At 35.0% G+C, this 20,789-nt stretch overlaps 1 protein-coding gene across 2 annotated transcripts in view; it reads right to left on the reverse strand.

Annotated features, from left to right (window-relative positions):
• The window catches only part of LOC149537139 (citrate synthase, mitochondrial-like), a 241,296-nt gene that overhangs the window by 177,424 nt on the left and 43,083 nt on the right, over window positions 1–20,789 (reverse strand). For both annotated transcript variants that reach the window (XM_089807234.1, XM_089807233.1), the window contains one exon: window positions 2,955–3,017. In XM_089807234.1, the coding sequence (XP_089663360.1) occupies window positions 2,955–3,017 (63 nt within the window). The remainder of the gene's footprint in view (window positions 1–2,954; window positions 3,018–20,789) is intronic.

The following is a 20,789-nucleotide window of genomic DNA, read 5'->3' on the forward strand; positions in this document are numbered from 1 at the left end:
TAAGTATATTTTGTAATCTTGAGTTACTGTCACAGTTAAGTAATCGGAAAGAAAGGAATCCGAAGCCCTAATTGATTGAGTGACAACTGGAACCCTACATGATACAGCGATATCAGAAGCCCTAATTGAATCCGTGGTAGCGGAAGCCCTAATTTGAAATAGCAGTATCAACAGCCCTAAATGAACCGAGGGTAAATGATGCCCTAATTGATACAGTGGTATGTGATGCCCTAATTGATAATTTGGTGGTATTTAATTGTAATTATCATTTGATTTTTAGATAGTGGTTTTTAGATGATAGTCGTCATGTGATATTGTTAAATTGGTATTGTGGACTAACCCTGGTGGTTGCAAAAGCATCCGTAGTTTTGATTTTGATCTTAGTTTTCCAAGGTATGTGGTTTTAATTTCTATAGTAATTTCATTTGATGGTGTTTTTAAGTTTTTAGTTAAGAAATTTTGTCTAACTGATTTTTAATGGTAAATCTTATTCACATGAACCTGAATGATATAACTGATTTGCTATGAAACGAAGTAGTAATTGTATTCTTTGAGTATGTTGGATGTTCATTTAGACCCGGGAAATCAGGATGTTACACATCCAAACACAAGCATATTTTAAGGAGATATCATTGCTCAGAAAACATTTTATTAATAAGACCACATTTTTTGCAGAACATGTTCATGGAGTGGTTAACCTATCACAACAGATCAGATTGTTTACAACATTTCCATATTCAAACCCTCAAGGATAAATTCCCAATTTCATCAGAAACAGTAAATTCATAGAAGACCAACCTATACGTTGTCGAGTATCATATGTGTAATAGCAATTGTATATTTAATAATGAAAACAGAATTTACAAAACCCTCCAATGATTTTTTTTAGACAATCAAAAAACCCTCACACAACACATCAGTCAAGGATTTGTCACAAAAATTGCAGTCCCATGGAGTCTATTTAGGCGCAATGTGCTCATCTGAAAAAGTTTTTGGTGACTGTTTGAATAAAATTGTGGCTATTTTCCAAAGAAGACCAGGTTTGGGATTTTCTCCTCAAAATCGTAAAAATTCTCTTCAAATGGTTCCCCTTTTGTCTTATGAGTTATTACAAGATATATCTCTCCTTTTCTAGTGTCACGCCTTTTGAAAGAAGGTATGATATTGTTTTATTAGTATTAGTTACCAGGGTTTGCTAGTTTCCCTCAAAACCACATCTGGGTTTGAACCAATTCGAAATACTGGTCTGGTTCAACCCAAATTTGAGAAGGGTTCCATTTGGAAGGGGGTGGTTTGAATCTGCAGGTTGGTAATTCAAACCCAAGCAAATTTGATGTGCCCAGATCGAATTTGCATCAAATCCGGGCAAATTTCTGGTGACGAACGACTTTTAAGTCATTTTTTTATAACACATTTGATATTGTTTTGACTTTTGAGTTCCACAGCCCTAAAAAGTGAATGTAAACAGGTTATTTTGGCTTCTAACATCATTTGCGGTGTGCAAATAGGTGAATTTGTGAGCAAATAGGTGATTGAGTGAACAATGATACTTGAACTTGTTGTTATGATTCATGGATCATGATTTAATTTTGATGTTGGACTTGAAAATTGAGATATATAACGGTATGATCTCGATTCATGATGCTATCATTACAACTTACATGTTTAAAGTTCATGCCTATGGTGTTTTTGTTGTTTAAATGATTAAATCATATGATTTTATGATACTCTACACTTCTAGGCTTCATAAATATGCATATGTATATATATATATATATATATATACATACATATATATATATATAATTTTTTATAATTATTACATGTTTTTGTAGAAATGATCTCAACCATTTCCAAAATTTTGTCGTAACAGCGAACCGGTTCTTCAAACTAGTATTTCGAATCAAACTCGAACCGGTAACTAAGTCATTAGTAATAGATTTATATTGATATTGGTGTTAATTAATTAATCAATCAACAAATCTGTTTATTTATTATTTTATTCTATATTCCATATTATGATACTATTATATATTATAATATTGTTATGTATGTATAATATTACTTATAAAAAAAAATGTTAAATTTATATTTGAAATAACAATGATATTATTATAAATGATAATATTATGTATAATAATATCATATATTTATATTATATCGATTATTCAATTATATACTTCATCATTTTTATTAATTCTCTACTTATAATATATTAATATATTTACATATTATATTATTATTCTAAAATATATTTTAATTGAATATTATAAATAGAGTATATTAAATTTTCTTTTATTTTTATTTTTATTTTATCATTCAATTATTCTTTGTATTTCAAATTGGGGACATCAAAACAAGGTAAATGACAACCTTATCTATGCATTTGTGATCAGAAGCAGGCAGCCTTCTATGTATTTGTGACCAAATTACCTACATTATGTCTCCTGCAGAGTTGTTAGAATGATGACCATTTACGAAGGGTATTAAAATAATCTTAAGTTTCCTTAATGATCATCTTAGCTGTCTTAGTTTAGGTAGTTTCTATTTCAGAATTCTCTTTATGTTTGTTTCTTTTAGAAGCATAGTTTCTATTTCCAACTTCTCTTTACGTTTGTTACTTTTAGGATCATTATAATGTCTGTCTATTGTATTGAATTACAATTACCATTACAATATGTTCAAAACCCAATCCACCTCATCATTTGATATTGTGAGATCAAGGTCATATCTGCAAGTATTTTTTTTAATTAATATAAAAATGAGTGGGACCCTGCTCCCCCATTTTATGCAGCTAAAAAAGGATTTACATCCACTTCCATGTTCCATATCATCATAGAATTTAATTTCAAAAGCTCTTCTATAATGTGTACATCATATTTTAATCCTAGCTAGTCATTAACAAACAATTAAGTTCTTCAAGGAAAATGAATCAGCAAAACATTAAATCTAACCTCTTGTGGTGCACTCTGAACTTGAAGCCATCGTACAAACTGAGAAGTAGATTCTCGGTGAGCCTACAATACAAGGGAAAACAATTACCACAACTAGCAATTATCCCTATCATAACATTTTTTTGAAAAAAGTCATTGCTTTACATCTGTACTCAATGTATCTGTTACAAATATTTTTGTAAAAGCAATATACAATGAGTTATTTCTTGGCATTAATCATCAGATACTAAAACCAACATATTTATTCATTTGTAAAAACAGAGGAGAAAACCTAAACAAACAAACTACATGTAAGGTAACAAATATCTCATAAAGGCAACAGAGAGAAAACATACAGCTAAAACCCATATATGCCAATGCCTATTATAACCACCTATAATGCCTGAACTCAAAGACAAACTCTGTTGAATATTACAAAGAAAATCATTCAATATTTCATTCTATTCATGTCCAAAGACAAACCCAGCATCACTTGTTTTAAATGAAGTGTGAATGAATATAGAAAATGAAATTGGAAAATCAACCCCAGCAATCATGACCAAAGCTGAAAAAGCAAAAATGAAGTCTAGCAAGAAATGTCCGTTATTACATAAATAATCTATCTTGATAGAACCTCATAAAACATGACTCTTGATAAAGGAGGAACCAAGGATAAAATGCAGAACTCTCTCAGGTACTGCTTTAATAAAGGAAACACTTGATGCACTCATATTTACAAAATCTTATGCTGGCAATATACAATTTCATAATAAAGTCAACCATCTTTGAGAAGATGGCATGAGCGAAAAAGAAGAACCGAGATGTGAAAGGTCCCCAGGGGCTCTGTCGAGCAGATGTGGTAGACCCCACACAACAGATGGCAGCACAACACAGGGTCTTGGTGGAAAAATAGGACACAGATTGGATCTGGCAAACAACATGATTTGGACATCCCCCATCTGCCTCTGGGGCAAACAGAAACCCAACCTGCAGCAAAAAAGGATGGAATATTGTCACAATTTCCAAAAGGGCAGGAAACCATTCTTGGAGAGGAAGAAACCCTGGCAGTTCCAACCAGTCTCAGGCAAAGACTTGGAACACTAAATTCATAAACCTGGACAAAGATAGGAATACAGGCAAAGGGAAATGCAAAGCACCGATGAACAACAAAAATGAGGCATTTGTCATTTCAATAAGAACTTCAAATCAGATCTGGGATCATTTCAAAGATTATGGTTTCTTCTTCAAATGGAGTGTATACAACCCAACAGAGAGGATCATCATCTGGTGGTAGGAGCAATTCAAAGGACGGATAAGTGCAAGATCACTCCCTGAAGGCTTCTATCTCATTGATTGCACCAATAAATTTTATAGAAAATAAATTCCATCCAGGAAACCCCTTTTTTCAAAGGATTTAGTTTCTCTTGAATAAACTGGGAACCTGATTTTGATCCCTCTAAACATAAACCCCAGAGATTTTCAAAAAGGGTAAAGATTAGTATATCTACTGTTTATATATTGGAACACAGAAGCTCTAAAGAAAATAGGGGAATCCCTAGCTTCTTTCATAGGAGTTGAAGAAGACCTTTTTTTTCGCAAGCCAAGATCGGAGGCAAAAAAATTGGCTGACATGGATACATATCTAAAGTATTTAGATAACCTTGAAATCATCACCGAAAAAGGAAAACGGTTTGAAAAAATTAAAGTTGACATGGAGGAAAATGGTGGAAAATGAATACTAGGGAAAGGATTTGCTCCTACTTCTTATAACAAGAAAGAGGAAAGAGATAAGAGGCACGAAACCTTCCCAAAAGCCAAGTTTATTAAATGCCCCTAACAAGTGGCACTTGGTCAAGTACAGTGTTTCCTTGGGAAAAGCAGAAATTCTACTGTTACAAGAGATTAAACTGGACACAAATGAGATGATATTGTTCAGCAAGAAGATCGGAAAGTTTATATTGAAAAATTAGCTAGTGGAAAGAAATGCATAAGGGCTCTAGTAAGAAGCTTGACTACAAACTTCTTCTTCTTAGTTCCTTGTGATAAATGTATATGACCCAATCCCTAAAACTAAGCAGAAAGAACTTTGGTGTGAGTTGGATACATTTTTATCCAACTTCCCCTTTCCTCATACAATCATTGGGGAGACCTTTAATGCTATTCTGCAACTTTTACAAAAGAGTGGAGGCATTAAAAATATGAGTAAATTTCAGATAGACTTTAGAAAGTGGGTCGACACAAATAATCTTATTAACATTGAATCATAAAATGGTTCCTATACTTGAAACCATTGCAGAGAAGCGTGATATATTCCTTTTCAAGCAGATCTAACAACCTTTCCCTTTGGTCTCAAAGCTTCCATACAACCATGCCCTAGACGATCATTATTCGGTGCAGTTGATGTTGATTGGTGATTAGAAACCATTGAACGATCTCTTCAAATTAGAGAACATGCAGATTGACAAAAGTTTCTTCATTGTGGCAAAACAGAAATTAGTCAAGCAACAGCTTTTGCAATGAACAAACAACATTATAAAAACATCTTTTCCACAAAGCGGAACTAAGGAACCATTGGTATCTCTGAACGAGAAAATTATTCAGCATGGGATGGATCAAAACACAGATTCTTTAGAGAAACAGTTCTATAAAATGATTATGAGGAAGTCTTGACTAAAGAAGAAACCTTCTAGAGATAGAAATCAAGAGAGACTTGACAGGTAGAAGAAGATAAGAAAAGATAATTTCATTAATATCCAACAAAAGACCAACAAAAGGGTCCATGGGACTGCCAAAACCTGGCCAAGAGAAAGCCTATAGCAAGAGCACCAAACAGTGTCCAGGGAAATAAAACAGAACAACAAAAGGAAGAGCATGCAAACTGAAAAGAAACTAAACCACCCCACTAGTTGCTTCGAGCCACTGGAAAGAAATCCAGGACAAAAGGATATGCCTTAGGCAGGAAGAGACCCCAAGTCGTTGCTGAAAACCTGTAGAAGAAGGGAACAAAGATCGTAGCTGCATGGAGGATATGTGAGGATGCACTTCCCTGAGGAGCCTAGAAAGGGGGACGAGGCTGCTTGGCCCCCTGCATAGAGGGGGCTTCCGTGAACAATGGGGTGACGAGCTGATTTGAGTGCGGTCTTGTGGGGAAATGTTGTTGTAAAGAGTGGTCCTACAGCCTCAGGGCCTCCTGAAGATAGAGAGCAATGCACTTCTAGTCCGTAAATCAGAAACAGGAGGGAAGAGATTGAGTCTCCCTGAATAAGTAGTAGAACCTCCCTTTGATCTCATAGTAGATGGGGCAGCAGAAAATGAAATGAGTCTTCGCCTCAACCACCCTCATGTCACGAAGTTGGCAGATCCTGTCATACCTCAGCAAATGACAGCCAGACTGAATACAAAGCTTATACAAACCCACTTTGAAGGAGCCAAGAGAGATATGAAGAGCATGTGACAAGTAGTAGAATAAATAGGAGGGGCGAACAATGATCCTGTCCTAAATATCTAAAGAGTGCTCAACATAGAAAGCCATTATCAAGCTCAACCCCCTAGGGGTTTACCCAAGTAGTGAGGATATACTATCTATAGATATCCATCATAAAGTGCTTGTTTAGCTCCTGCCAAGGTGGAAAAAGATAAAAACTCTCAACTTTTCAGAAATGTGACTAGATAGAGGGATACGAATAGGATTATCACATTAAGGAAAGTAGACGGCTCCTTCCATAACATGTTAAACAACTAGGATATATCAAATTTGACGAATCAACAGGACTACTTTCTCATATTCCTAGCATAGTTTTAAAAGAAGATAGTAAAATTTTGAAAGAAAAATTTGCAAAAGAAGAGATGAGACTACTTTCTAGCAACTGCACCCCAACAAAGAACCAGGTCATAGTGGATTCCCAATTGGAATCTTTCAAAAGTGTTGGTATATTTTGGGGGATGGGCTTGGAGATGTCCTAGAATCACTAGGAACTAAAGATTTCTAAAGGAGATCAACAACACATTCATTGCACTCATCGCTTAGAAGGAGAAAACCATGAGCATGGATGAGTTCAAACCCATATCCCTATGTAACATCATTTTAAAAGACAAGGGTAAGAGAAATTGCAAATAGGTTAAAAAATATTCTTCCAAGCTTCATATCTAAAGAACAAACTGGGTTTGTCCCAGGAAGATCTTATCCTAAATGGTGAGATAATTGCTCAAGAGGCAATTTACTCAATTCAAAACAACAAGACTTCAAGTGTTCTCATCAAACTTCATATCAAGAAAGCTTATGACAAGGGTGGATTGGGGGTTCCTATGTAAATGTTTAAAGTCATTTAATTTCTATAAACAATGGATACACTGGATCTTTAAATGTATTTCAAGTCCAAGATTCTTCATCCTAGTAAATGCAATTGAGATAAGGGGAGAGCACTAAAGAAATCATAAGAGATGGGCCTGATTAGAGGAATTAAGATCACCGGCTCAATGCAAGCTATCCTTCATTGGCAATTTTTTGATGACAAAATGCTATTCAGGGAAGGAAAAACAAGAGAAACTCTTAAAATCAACAGCATACTAAAACAATATGCCTTATAGCCTCTGGGCAGATGATAGGTCAACAGAAATCAGAAGTTTTTTCTTTTCGATTGAACCAAGGAAGGTGGAAACAAGAAATAGTTGGGCTTCAAAGTGGGCAAACTACCTTGCATATATCAAGGACTCACTCTAGATAAAGGGATAAGAACCACAAAGTTATTGGGTCCTTTGGGAGAGAAAATGGACGAGACTTTCCTTGTGGAAACGAAAATGGTATTCATGGATAGGAAGAATAGTCAAGTTAAAGGCAGTCATATATGCACTACCTATATATCTACTCTCCAGCCTTTCCATTTCAGCAAGAGAAAATTCTAAAATAGTACAAAAAATCAAAAATAACTATTGGCAAGGCTTGGCAGAAAAGAAAAATGGCAATGATATCTTAGGATGAAATTTGCAGACCTAAAGAGATGGGTGGTTTAGGCTTGAGGAATCAATTATAGCAAAATAAGGTGTCGGTTAATAAGTTTTTATGGCAAATGCATAAAGAGACCCATTTGGAATGAGTCAAAATCCTCTACAACAAATAATTAGAAAGTTAAGAGCCAACTTGACAATTTAGCACTCCTAACCCACAGAAAGGATCTTAGGACTGGAACTTTATGCTGAATTGCAAAAGTCATCGCAAATCATCTTTTGAGGGATATCCTAGAAGGGTACAAAGCCCTATAAGACTCATGGGGAGGCTACTCAGCCATAGATAGCATAATGAACACATCTCATATTAAGGAGACTCTCAAACAACTCTAGGGCACTAAAGTCAAAGACTGTGAAAAAAGGCAATAACCTATCCATTGAATGGAAGTGGAAAAAAAATTGAAGACTTGCTATTAACAAGAGAAGACATTGCTCAACTCAAGCAAATAGTAGAACATTGGCTTTCCAACATGGGTGGGACACATTTGTGAAAAAAGGCAATAACCTATCCATTGAATGGAAGTGGAAAAAAAATTGAAGACTTGCTATTAACAAGAGAAGACATTGCTCAACTCGAGCAAATAGTAGAACATTGGCTTTCCAACATGGGTGGGACACATTAGTATGGATTGGCTCGAACCAAAGACATATGCAATAACTAATTTTCTATATTTGATCTGTGTAAGGAGGATTGACTCTTTTCATATATTTTTATATGGTTTTTTGTAGATTTATGGTGGGAATTTTTTGGTACTAGGATGTATAATTTTCAAAAGATAGCCATATCTATTTTGTCCAAGCCATGAAGTGATTTTGGGTGTGAATGCAATTGGAGCTTATTTGAGAACACTCGCAAGTAGACAAATAGGTTGACCCAACAATGCCCGAATGATATTGTCTTCGTTCAATACAACCTTCACCTTTGAACTAGAAAGGTGGAGGTCAAATTCACACCGAGTCCATTGACTTGGATGACATTGATCCTTGTGCTCAACGACATGTTGATGATGTCTCCCTACTTGAAGAAATGGAACCAGAAACAACAAAATAAGGCATAACAATATTATGCAATTAAAATAATCCTTGAATGTGAGATACATTCTTGATCTAAAATATAGTATTGCCTAAACACCAAAGATCAAATGCAGACTCGTAAGTGACTATACAATAAACTCATGAAGAATGTCAATCTTTAGACATGTAGTGTTGTCAAATTAATTAATATCATTCTAAAATGCTAGAGGGAATGTAAGTGCAATTATATTACACATTTATTCTAAAATATTTTTTGGATTAGATAGTAGAGAGAACATGATGAGTTACGAAACCTTGGGGAAACAAATTATGACCACAAGAATGGATAGACTTATTGGTTGAATGAGATCAAGTCCATAGGTCATGGCCAAACCTTAGCATGAGACAAGAAACAAGTTAATTGGATTGACAAAAGCTAGTAACTTCCTATCAAAACTACACGTCCATTTATTCCCTAGGGAAGGGATGTGTAGGCAATCCATGAGGGGTCAAACTCAAGGAATTAAGTTGGTCTAGGTGTTAGGATTGTACAGATAGAACATTTAGTCGAATGAATAATCTCCTCTAACAAAAATAATAATTATCCTATATAAAACATAGTTGAACTCCAATAAAATGAAAACTTGCCATGATAATACCCAACTGGCCTCCAAACCCCAAGAGACACCTCGTGGCATCTATGTGTGTGTGATTGGTGTGTATGTATAAGTTATCAATTATAAACTAGCTTTTATCAACTAGGTGGAATCCCTAACCCTCACTAGGTAAAGCAAAGGCTTGATTGCATTTGATTAACTATACATAATAAGGGATTTTGAATGTTATGATTGAATTAACAAATTTGTTCCAATGAATGTATGTAATCGTTAATGTGGTATAGGTAAAGTTTAAGAGTTAACGATGAACTATGTTGGATCATGGAAACAAATTTTGATTGCAATACTTCTAGAACTGCTACCATCCTAGTTAAGGATCTAACAAGGGGTTGGTAGACCGTATCACAAATCTAGAGGGGCTCTACATATACACATTCCAACAATCTCCCCCTAAATGTTATCCAAGGGGATCCAATCCTCTAACCCTAGTCTTATACCACTTGAAGGAAATTAAGTTGGCCATTTCTCCCTACAAATGCATATGTTCAGGAAACTGCTACCATCTTTGTTAAGGATATCACAAGAAACTAATAGACCATGTCACAAATCCCAAGGGGATATGCTAGACACATTCCAACATGTTAGAATAAAATATTTACTAATTCTAGTTGTGTTTATAGCTTACAAAACAATATCAATAACCTTTATCAACACCTTGAGAATGTGGAGCACATGTTTACTAGTGGGGGGGCGGGGGGTGGAGGGGTGAATTAGTAGTGAATGAATCTTACAATCAAGTTCAAACTTAATCAAATCTTCTTCAACTTAGTCAATTTGTACTTCAGATAAATTAGAAGAAAACACCACGAAATCAAGAGACACAAAACTCAATGCACAAGAATATGACATGGAAACCCGATGCGGGAGAAAACCATAGTTATAATAGCTGCTAGCATCTACTATACCAAACCAGCCTCACAAATTTGAGAACCAATGAGAACTTTAAGGATTCCAACCCTAAGGAGTCAGAAAACCCCTTTCTTCTTAAGAGTGTCAACTCTTCCACAACATATACAAACTTAGTATTAACTCCACTACCTTATTTGAGCAACAACTCTGCAATGTTTAGGGCTCCAACCCACTCACCTTCTCAAAATGTTAATATTCTGATGCAGCAAAATAATTATTAATTTAAACAAGAATGAGTTCCTCACTTCTCCAAATATCAGCCTTCTACAACTTTGAGCAACTACACAATCAGCCTAAATACAAAACTCAGTGATTACAAGACTTATGATGAATTACATAAAAATCAAAGAACCAAACCAATTATTTTTGTCAAATGATTTCAATCTGAAACCCATTTACAAACAGTAATCCTTTCAAGTCCAATCTTAACAAAAGGTCATTTCTGCAAACTGAGGTCAAATAGGAGTGCTAACGACGTCTTTGTGCTAATAGATTGACATCTAACATGCCCGGCTGTAAGGTCTTCCAAGTTGTGGCCAAATTCATAAGCAATTACAATAGTAATTCTGCAAGATCTCACAAGATCCAAACCCTAGTTAGCCCAAATCCACTATCTGGTAGAAAACCTCAAGAAGAATCTAAACTTGTGCTCGCAAGCCACCAAGCAACCTTCTTGTTCTCCAAGCCGCACTTAGCTACTAGCTCTGCTCAAACTTCACTCTCTCAGCTACTCCCTCTTCTGCATGTTGGATGAATATGATTCAAGATTTCACAAGACTCTCTACTTATACCCAACTAGGCCACAAGTCGGCCTAGAAAGTTACAAATTAAAGAAACCCTTACATTAAATACAAATTTAAGCCACAAGTCGGCCTGCAATAGATATTAAATACAAAATGCCTTAGTCGGTTACAACACCCATTAAATGGGCCTAGGATAAAGGTCCAAGGCCCAAATAAGTCCACACACATCTCTAGATCGATCCACATCAGGATCACACTCTACATGCATTAAATGCACCAAGTCGGTCAAGCAAATTCGCAAGAATACCAATTAGCATGCCAAACTACCAAGCATTAACAAAACTCCAAGCATTGTTGAGCCGAACACCGAACAAATACCAAGCAATGTAGTATAAGCCAAGCAACCCAGTGTATGTCGAGCACCTTCAACAACTGAGCACCTTCAACGACTGAGCTCCTCAATCAATACTACAACCGAGCACCACCTCTTCTTCGACCAAGTCCTCTAACTCCAGCATGCAGGATTGCCAATTACACTAGGATGCTCCTACATTAAAAACCTGATGTAAATAGCATCAATGGAGTAAACCAAATGTTGGGATACATGCTTATTCCTTCATATCCATGAAATAAATTCCATTTTAAAGACATCTCATGAGGCAAAACAAAACTCTTTCCAACACTGGTTTACAATACTTTACCATTCACATGGTCTGACTGCTATACCCGAGTACATTAATCATAACTTTCAATCCTGACATTTTCTTTCAAAACCCTTTGGAGGATTTGTTCTAAATTAGAAATACTAAAACATATCCAAATCTGAGCTAAAAATAATCAATTCATTACACGTTATAGTCTCTGCATGTAGACCCATTTTCTCTGTCATAAATCAGAAGTAAAACTAATAACCCTTCCTTGGGCATCTAATAACTTCCTCAAAATGACTCCAATTGCAACCAAACCAATTTTTCATAAACTCTATATGAGTCTAGTTTCTGAATATATAAGCCATTAAATTTTTCAATTCATAAATTGTTCTACAAGCACTAATCATTGCCTATAACTTCAAAACAAATCCTTAAAAACCAGTCTTCATTAAAATGAACATAACTGACACATATCTAAATGAAAACGACTCAAACCAATTGGAAATAAAAGCTGGTTCATATATCTTTCCAATGAATACAACTAGAGTTTCTGTTTCATCCAAATATGCCCGTACCAAACATTTAAATTCAACTGTAGCTGGGCATCCTCAAATCTGCAAATGACCACTTTTACCAAAACTAGCATAACTTCTTCAAAACTTAACAAATTGTTCCAAACCAAAAAGAGAAAGAAGATTATTAATCCTACTCTTCAAACGTATAGAAAATACAAGGGTTTCAGGCTGTACATGGCCGTACAAGGCCTGGAACCAACACTAAAACAGTTATAACCAATCAAAAATGACAAGTTCTTGAAAACCAATTGCTTCAAAATGATCTATTCTTCTTCTCACTCATCCATTTCTGTTTGGAACGACCAATACAATGATTTTAAAGTGGTTGTGGTGGTTTACAACTTCCCAACCACCTTTTAAACCAACCCAACACATTCTTTTAACCCTTGTCCATTTTTCAATGCTTCTTTAAGCACTACCATTACAATGCAAATGTATTTTTTTCTAGTTTTTAATACATCACAATGCAAAGCTAAGTATTTTAACCATTTCTTCAACATGGTTATAGGAAAATCTAAATGAGTTAAATATTACAATATTATGAAATTCATCATAATGTATGAAAGGTCAAGATGCTCCCGCATCAACACCCTAGGTGCGAAAAGATGTTCTTAATCGGCTGAAAGAACATCTTGTGGGATTTAGAACATAAATCCTCACATACATATCCTCCAAATTATCAACTTGCACACGCTTCCCTTTATTCCACTTCTGCCAATCCTTTCCAGCAATGGTCAATCCTTTACTTTGCTTCCTCACATCCTTCCATGGTGTAGCACGAGTTTATTTTCCACACTGATCTCTAACATCTCAGAATCATTCAACTCAACTCGGCTCCCAAAGCTCAAGTTCCTCTTACCAAGTTCTTCATTCTATAAAGGAATCAATGAAAACTTTGTGCCACCTTTCTCAACTGTATATACATTCTTGAAACAGTCATGCACAACTCTGCAATCATACTACCAAGGTCTACCAAGCAATATGTGACAACTACAAATGTCCACAATATCACATAACACTTGATCCTTATATTGCCCAATCTGAAAATCAACAAGACACTGCTCCCTCACTTCCAAAGCATAACCATCTTGTAACCCACCATTCCTATAAGGACAAGAATGTCTCTCTCTTCAAACCAGGCTTTTGAACCATCTCCTCAGCAACAAGGTTATCAGTACTACCACCATCCACAATCACATTGCAGATTTTACCAGCAGACTTGCAACAAGTCCTGAACAAATTACTCCTTTGACAAGGTTCCAATACCCTTTTACCAAACAATACTCGTCGAGCCAATGGATTCTCTCCTTCCCTCTCAGGTTCATTAACTGAGTCTTCAGCCTCATTCACAACAACAACTCCTCTATCACCAGCCTTCTGGGAGCATCCATAAGCTCTATGTCCTTCTTCACCACAACGAAAACAATTACCTTTAGAGGCAACCTTACCCATCCTCTTCCTCAGCCAACAAGTTTTGGTTCATCTTCTGCACTCGATTTCTCCTTTGACGAGTGATCTTGCTTCTCCTTCCCTCGGGACCCACCTTGAGGTCTCCTTTTCAACTTATCTTTTGCCTTCAAAGCATACTAATAAGCATCCTCAACTGAATCACTCTTCGCCATACCAACCTCATCCTGAACATTGAATCTCAAACCATTAATGTACCGAGCCACCTTCTCCTTAAATAGTTCTCTATGTCCAGACTGAATAGTCAACTTGTAGAACTCCTCGGTATGATCCTTCACAAACATATCCTTTTGTTTCAGATTTTGCAATCTCTTAGACAACTCAAGTTCATAATCTGCAGGAATGAACTTAACCTTCAATTTTGTAACCACTAACCTCCAACGAGTGATTTTCATTTCACCTTCCTCTTCTCTATCTCTTTGCAATTATTTCTACCAAAGAGTAGTATGTCCTTTCAACTTAGTTTGTGCGAACCTTACTCTAAGCAGGTCACCAATATCCTCTAACTCAAAGTAATCTTCTAGCTTACCAATCCAATCAATCAAGTCTTCAAGATTCAAAGTATCTGAGAAATTAGAAACATCCATCTTGTGCTTCAGCTTCATCTGAGCTCCAGATCTTTCCAACCGATCAGCTCTGTCTTCTATAGGTTTCTCCCATAGATACTGGATTCACGAATCAGACCCTGGATCCAGATTCAGGTCCAATCCAAATCCAGATTTGCATGTGGATCCGTGAGGATCTGGGCAGGGTCCATGATCCTGCCTGTCGATCCATCAGGATCCGTGGCCCAAGGATCCTGATGGATCCACAGGCAGAATCAAGGATCCTACCCGAATCCTGAGGATCCAACATGAATCCATGGCAATACAAGGCACAAAAACATAAAATCCTGAATGTGAATGTTCTGATTTTCTTTATAATCATGAAAATAGATCAATTATCAAGTATACTACATTCATAGATGCATACTAGAATCATAGATTCATACTATGAAATAATTTCTCTTAGTTTTTTTTTTTTTTTTTTTTTGTGTGTGTGTGTATATATATATATAGACACGAATCCTCTACGAATCATTATTGAAAAAAAAAAAAAAAATCCTGAATCCACGGATCCGATTCGTGTGCTCGAATCGGATTCATTTCACGAATCGGCACCTAAGGTTTCTCCAAGCGATCAATTTTGTCTTCACCACTAGATCCAACAAACTCAAAGTCTTTAGGAGCTTCCTCATGTTAAAGTTGTAGCTTCAGTTGGATTGACTCAATATACATTATTGTTATTGGCAAATCAGCATTTCCTATATATACATATTCATGTAATAATAATAATATATATATTATAGTATATAATATATATAAATTATATTATATATAATACATAAATACATTATACATAGATATATATATTCATATATATACATATATAAATATATATATTATACAAATAATTATTATTAAATATATTAATTAAATGATGATTAAACCTTAGAGACATGTCTCTTCATGAGACATGTCTCCTCCTCACGTATTTATATGAGATCCAAATCTGCATTTGGAATACATCAATAACAATGGCAATGTTAGTACATTTGCAGAAAATGATCCATGTTACTCAACATGGTATAAGAGCCTAGTTGGGAGGACATCAATGAAGAATCATTATATTTGGATAAATATAAGGAAAAAAATGGCAAATACACAGATAGATGAATCAAAAGAATGCATTCAGTGATAGAATAAACCATATTAATGTTTGATTAGCATACCATCAAGAAATTACAATATCATTTTTTTTACTCTTCCCTATTTTGGAGATGAATAGAAAAGGTGATTGCCCATTTCATTAGACAATTGTTATAGTGAACAAAAGAAAAAGACAAACATTGCCTTTGTGCGACATCTAACCTTCTCAATGTAATTTGCACTGAACCCCTTCAATCTACAGACAACTCCTAAGAAGAGATCACATCATCGTGGCATAGAGGAAGTCCAAATCGATACATTGATATGCAAATCAAAACAATAAAATAATAAAAGGGTGCAAAGTATAAACAACGATATCGATATTCATTGTGGATAATCCCCCTTGGTCATTGTGATGGGTGCTCCCAAGACATCATTTTTTGAGAAGGAACCGACAGAAAGACGAGTACAATGGGTGATAACACATCATGTCAAAAACAAATATCTCAGAATCTTGTTCATTCGCCAAATGCTACATCAGCACTTGAATTCATATATTAAAGAGAACACAATTATTTTGCACGTACATGTCGACCGTTGCTTTCGTACTGATCTGCAGCACTTGCACCGATCAAGAAATAGGTCATAAATAGTGGCTATGTTGGTCAAATGGGATTATTGTCTTGTCATAATGGTAAGACCAAAATAAATGACTCACGGTCGTACAGTCAAACAAGGATATACATAGAAATAGCCCCTTGTGGATATCACAACTCCGACCACAACATATGACTAAATATAGCATATCATTTATAGTACAATATGTTAGATCAATTTTTGGTGGAAGTAAAAACATAGAAGTAATTCTTGGGATGGTTGTACAAGGGGCACGTGAGTAGACTAGGAGGAAAGACACCCATAAAATAGAGTAGCGAGTCCTATCAGACATAGGGAGCATCGAGTCCCAACATCTAAAAGGAAAAGTAATCCACAGTCACATGCATACAAATAAGAGTGTTGGAAGGAAGACACACTAGATAGGAGAAGGATGAAGTTTAGTCGACAACCAAAACATAAGAAAGAATTAAAAAAAGGCAATACGAAAACAGGACAAAGATAAAAAAATAATATGGTCAAATCCAATGATAAAGATTATTGAAAAAGCCATGATAAATAAGGATGTTGTGATAAATCAACAACAATAGAAGGAAGAGTGATATTAAAGAAACATCCATACTAAGATAAGTTGTGGGAATTAATAGCACCCAAGGGCATTGCATTAAGCTAGAATTATTTTGGTGGACATTTATAGTAGAGAGAAATTTCAGAGAATTAAGGAATAACAAAGGCAACGATCATCTAGATATACAAGCAATGTATAGGAATTTAGTAACCCGTAATTGGTGTAATCAAGGGAGCAACATGACTCACTCAGCTTATGGACATTCTAAGATTGTGGTCATAATATATTACCACTCCAAAACTACATCCAACAATAATACCATGCATAGTTCAGTCAGTCGCCATCATAGAAAGCACATTCTAAAATAGAAGTTGCATATGCCCTGAATAGTACTCATAGTTTGGAGACATTACATGAACAACAACGATATTAACAAGGCAGTGAAGAATCCGCATGGAAGAGTACGAAGGATATTAAAAAATAGATTGGAAAGATTCTCTACCAGGCAAACAGTAGATTCATCGCTTTATACATTAAGTATACAAGAGGGAGAAAATATTCAAGGCACGAAATGGAAACATATAATGGGAATTTGCCATGAATTTGTGTTACTTTATTTACATTATATATTTGGAATTTTTTGTAACCCTTAGAGTCTACAGTACTGTTTCGAAGAAACATGACTTCCCAAGCAAGTCATCCTACAGTGATCTCTGCATATTATAACTCTTCAGCGATCTCTCGCTCAAGGCATTTGTGAATATTCTATGTATGAAGCATCATCCTTGATGAGATGCAGCATGGACTATCAATAAGAAAAAGGGGAATCATTAATAAAGTAAACAATAAAACACACAACAGAGTAAAGAGCTATGAATATTTTAGAATATGTGTAGAGAACATACACAAAGAAATGGATACACAAGTATCAAATATTACTTGACCATCATATACTGAGTTGCCAGATTGGATTCTGGTTCAGATGTGGATTCGACATTCAGGTTCGAAATTCGATCAAAAATTTTTGGAGCTAAGTTCAGGTTTGTTTTGGGTTCGTCCGTTCAAGAATTTTTTTATTTATTTTATATATATCTGTGTGTGTGTAAAATTATGTTGAAGCAAATAACTTCATATACCACTATATGAAGTGCAGCCGTGTTTTAGGGTTGGGTAGGTTTGACAATAAATCAGATTATATTTAAACCAAAAAAAAGGCCTTTTCAATACAGTAAAAACATTAAAAAGTCAAACTTTTTTTGTTGCACACCCAAATTCGCTCCAAATTCTTCTCGGGTTTTTCTGTCAACTACAAAATTCGCTCAGCATTTGCCCAAATTTGTCTAGGGTCTGAAAAAGACAATCCGAAGGAAATTATCAAACAAATGACGAATTTGACAAGAACCGGAACCCACTTCGAATTAACTACAAATCGAATGTCGAATTTGCATGCTGAGGGGTGAATTTGGTAACTTAGATCATATATGGTGCTATCAATTTCATCGGATTACCCACACCAAAGGAGATGAGGATATGAGGAAAAATAGCGATAATGGATCATTCACGAGAACAGAACTTCAATACATTCCTCAAGATATGAATTGCATAGAATGAAATTATCACTCATATTACTAAATAGATACTATCACCCAACAATGTTGATGGAACAAGTAGGAATTTTACATTGTGGGGGGAATAATAATCAATGTTTCATTCCCATTCTTTGACAAATGTTTATATGGAGACATCATCTTATTTGAGGCACATGGGCCCTCATTGGAGCAACTTGTATCAAGAACGTTAATGTGGAGATATAAGTATCTATTATTTTTGAGTATTATATTTACTTACTTATTGTAGTCTCTCTTATTTGTAATTCTACACATACTATAAGATTATTTGCCTTGATCTTTTCTTTTCTATCTAAAGTTGATCTTGTAGGAAAAGAAGAATGACACATTAGGTAGCTTCTAACAGTAACTTAAAAGAAATTGCGATCAAGCTTGATAAAATGAGGCTCTTGAAGCAAATATCTTTAATGATTGAAATTATGAGTATCCTTCTACATTACGAGGGAGTATGACACTTCTTCGAAGGCAAATGCAGGAGCTTAGAAGATTGATACTCAAAGGGAATCTAAAAATACATGTGTGACTGCATGATTTTGATGGACCTACTCTTGAGTGCAACATAACAAACTTCATTAAGTTGTTGTCTCAGGAAGATTAAATTTTTGCAATTGGTTTATAAAAGGTGATGATTTTTCATGTGTGAGGTCACTATTGTAAGGTGACGACTTCATCAATAGTTGATCTATCTCCTAACACCAAAATGTGTTGGCGCAAGTGTTATCATGGTTCTTCAGGCCGGATTTTGCCGAACACCATGAAAATCAATTGTTATGGTTCTTTAGGCCAGATCTTGCCAGACACCATAACTTAAATCTTTCATAGACCACACTTAAAGTGGTGTTCAAATCTTGTATTATAATTGCTTCAATTGTCTTTTTGCTAAAGAGGGAGCATTGAGAAATTTAGCCTTATAGTGAATTGAATATCATATTGAGATGATATCTCTTCATATACTTGAGAACATAATGTGTTCTACAAATCCTCCCTAGCTAGGAGGGAGTGTTAAAGTTGTAGCTTCAGTTGGATTGACTCAATATACATTATTGTTATTGGTAAATCATCATTTCCTATATATACATATTCATGTAATAATAATATATATTATTTTACATAGTATATTATTATAATAATATAATATATATATTATATTATATATAATACATATATACATTATACATATATATTCATATATATACATATATACATTATACATATATATTCATATATATACATATATATATATATTATACAAATTATTATTATTAAATATATTAATTAAATGATGATTAATCCTTAGAGACATGTCTCTTCTCTTCTCATATTTTTATGAGATCCAAATCTGCATTTGGAATACATCAATAACATTGGCAATGTTAGTACCTTTGTAGAAAACGATCCATGTTACTCAACACCTCATAACCATCTTCAGTACCCACATTCCTCGGTACACCAGCAATAGCTCTCATGATCTCATTCTTCATCAACTCCATCTCAGATTTGAAATCTAATCTCACCTTCTTTGAAATCCTGGTCTCTACAACATCACAGAGATCATCAATCGTCCTAGGGTCCAATCTTCTTGGATGCATCTTCCAAGATCTTTGTAGACCTAAAGTAACAAATTGCCACCAGGTCAACCTTCAACTCTAATTATCACCTGACGCAGTACAAGGTAAGAGAATCCCCAAAGGACATGTCCTAGCCCCAGCAATAACCACATAGTGAAATATAAACAATAACACAGAGATTTAGATCCACAACAACACCAATTCTCATAATAGAATCAATAGATTAACATCCAACATGCCCAACTGTAAGGCCTTCCGAGTTATAGCCAAATACATAAGCAAATACAATAGTAATTCTACAAGATCTCACAAGATCCAAACCCTAGCTAGCCCAAATCCACAATCTGGTAGAAAACCCTGTTGGTTCCCAAAATCGCAGATTGGAATCCAACGAGCCTTGCCAACTCAATGTTGGGATATCCAACTGGTTATGGCCAACTTGACGCAATTGAATGATGTAATTCAAGTTCCCTGCGCTTTTGGCTCTGCAAGGCCAAGGCAGGTTTACCTAATCCTAAATAAATCACTTAAATCCAAGATCCTTATAGCAGATCAATTAGAATGCGAATGCGATGAAAGTTTTCCTAATGGCAAGAATTATAGACTACTACAAATTTGCAAATTATGAATTAAGAATAGTAAATGATTATATAAATGTGAGAATGTTTTAAATAAATAAAAATTAATTATGGATGATAGCGACAAATGAATATATTAATTCTCCAAAGGAAAGATATGAAATAATTGCAG

The sequence above is a fragment of the Cupressus sempervirens genome, chromosome 10 (assembly GCF_028749045.1).
Source record: "Cupressus sempervirens isolate cs-2001-9-10 chromosome 10, ASM2874904v1, whole genome shotgun sequence".
Classification (NCBI taxonomy): Eukaryota; Viridiplantae; Streptophyta; class Pinopsida; order Cupressales; family Cupressaceae; genus Cupressus; species Cupressus sempervirens.